The following is a 1,517-nucleotide window of genomic DNA, read 5'->3' as shown; positions in this document are numbered from 1 at the left end:
GTTTGAAACCACTAGGTGCATGGAGGGAGGAAGATGAGGCTTTTTATTCTTGTGAAGATTTGCACTCTCTGAAACCCACAAGGGCAGTTCTGAGTAAGAAGGCCATGGTTTTTCGTTTTGTTTTGAAAAGCAGAAAGCTAGATGAGCCTGGATCATTCTAGAAGCCCAGGATGTGGACAAGAATGTGTAAGCACAAGTCCTGCTTCAGTTGGCCTTTGGGGACATGGCAAGAGTCAAGCTTTTTGTAGAGTGGGTGGCAGATCCCTTTCCTCTGTCATCACTCACCTGGTCCCCCCTTTGCTCAGGTCACCCGTGGGTCCAGGACCCTTCTTACAACAGCACATCCTGAAGAAGGCTTAGCTGGCATCTAGCCTGGGTCCCTGATGGTCAGATGGGGTCCAAGGACTAGGATGGGAAGGAGAGGTTTCATAGCCATCTGCTCAGCTAGTGGTGGCCTTGGGCCTAGGCTGTGTCCTTCCCCCAGGGCAGGGGCCCTGGTCACCAGGCCCTCCCTGAGAACTGTTTCAGGCCACCTGAGCAGCTCCCCTGTGGAGGGTGGTTGAGGGTCCTGTGATACCCTTTCCTGAGGGAATTCTGGGACTCAGGGCCTGAGGAATGGAGCCCCCAGTGACTCACCTGTTTAGTGATGAGACCTCTCTTTGGTGGGTGTTCACATGGGCGTGTCACCCATTGTATTAGTCTAGGTACTTTAGAGCAGCTCCTCCTCACCGTTCTCGCCTCTTCCAGTCTTTGCAGCTTGACCCCTTTATCTTCCCCCCCTTCTTTTATCTCCTTCCCGTGTCACCACGCTTGAGGGTGGCCCCACTCCCTCTCTCTCCTGCTCCTGCCCTGTCCCCGCTTCCTGTCCCCCTTCCCGAGCCCACCGCCTATCTCTGACCCCGCCCTTCGTTCCCTCCTGGAGGGTGTCTTACGAACCTTCTCCTGGCAGAGCCCCCCGTGCCCTTCAAGAAACGCCTGGGGGATCTGGAGGTGCAGGAGAAGGAGTCGGCCACCTTCCAGTGCGAGGTGCCACTGCCCGCCACCGAGGCCACCTGGTACAAGGAGGAGACCCGGCTTGTGGCCAGTGCCAAGTACGGCATCGAGGAGGAAGGCACCGAGCGCCGGCTGATCGTGCGCAACGTCACGGCCGATGACGATGCCGTCTACATCTGTGAGACCCCAGAGGGCAGCCGCACGGTGGCCGAGCTCTCAGTCCAAGGCAGGTGGCAGGCTGGGTTGAGGTGAGGGTAGGTAGGCAGGGTGCCTGAGCTGGATGTCGCTCTGACCCTGCCCTGGGTTTTCTTCACGCCAGGCAACCTAACTAGAAAGCTCCCAAGGAAGACAGGTGTGCGCGTGGGGGACACAGCCATCTTTTGTGTGGAGCTGGCCAACCACGAGGGTCCTGTCCAGTGGCTGTGGAACCAGGAGGAGGTAGTGGCCGGGGACCGAGTGGTCATCACCGCAGAAGGCACTTGCCACACACTGATCATCTTCCAGTGCAGCCAGGAGGATGCCGG

General features: G+C 58.1%; 1 protein-coding gene across 1 annotated transcript in view; it reads left to right on the top strand.

The window, feature by feature from the left end:
* Window positions 1-1,517, top strand: part of OBSCN (obscurin, cytoskeletal calmodulin and titin-interacting RhoGEF) — a 210,806-nt gene that overhangs the window by 5,843 nt on the left and 203,446 nt on the right. The window contains exons 4-5 of the mRNA XM_045284554.1: window positions 950-1,219; window positions 1,313-1,517. Coding sequence (XP_045140489.1) covers window positions 950-1,219; window positions 1,313-1,517 — 475 coding nt within the window. The remainder of the gene's footprint in view (window positions 1-949; window positions 1,220-1,312) is intronic.

This window comes from Echinops telfairi, unplaced genomic scaffold, assembly GCF_000313985.2.
Source record: "Echinops telfairi isolate 266 unplaced genomic scaffold, ASM31398v2 ScPeMD7_7469;HRSCAF=8507_0, whole genome shotgun sequence".
Taxonomy (NCBI): domain Eukaryota; kingdom Metazoa; phylum Chordata; class Mammalia; order Afrosoricida; family Tenrecidae; genus Echinops; species Echinops telfairi.
This window is presented reverse-complemented; position numbering and strand designations above follow the sequence as displayed.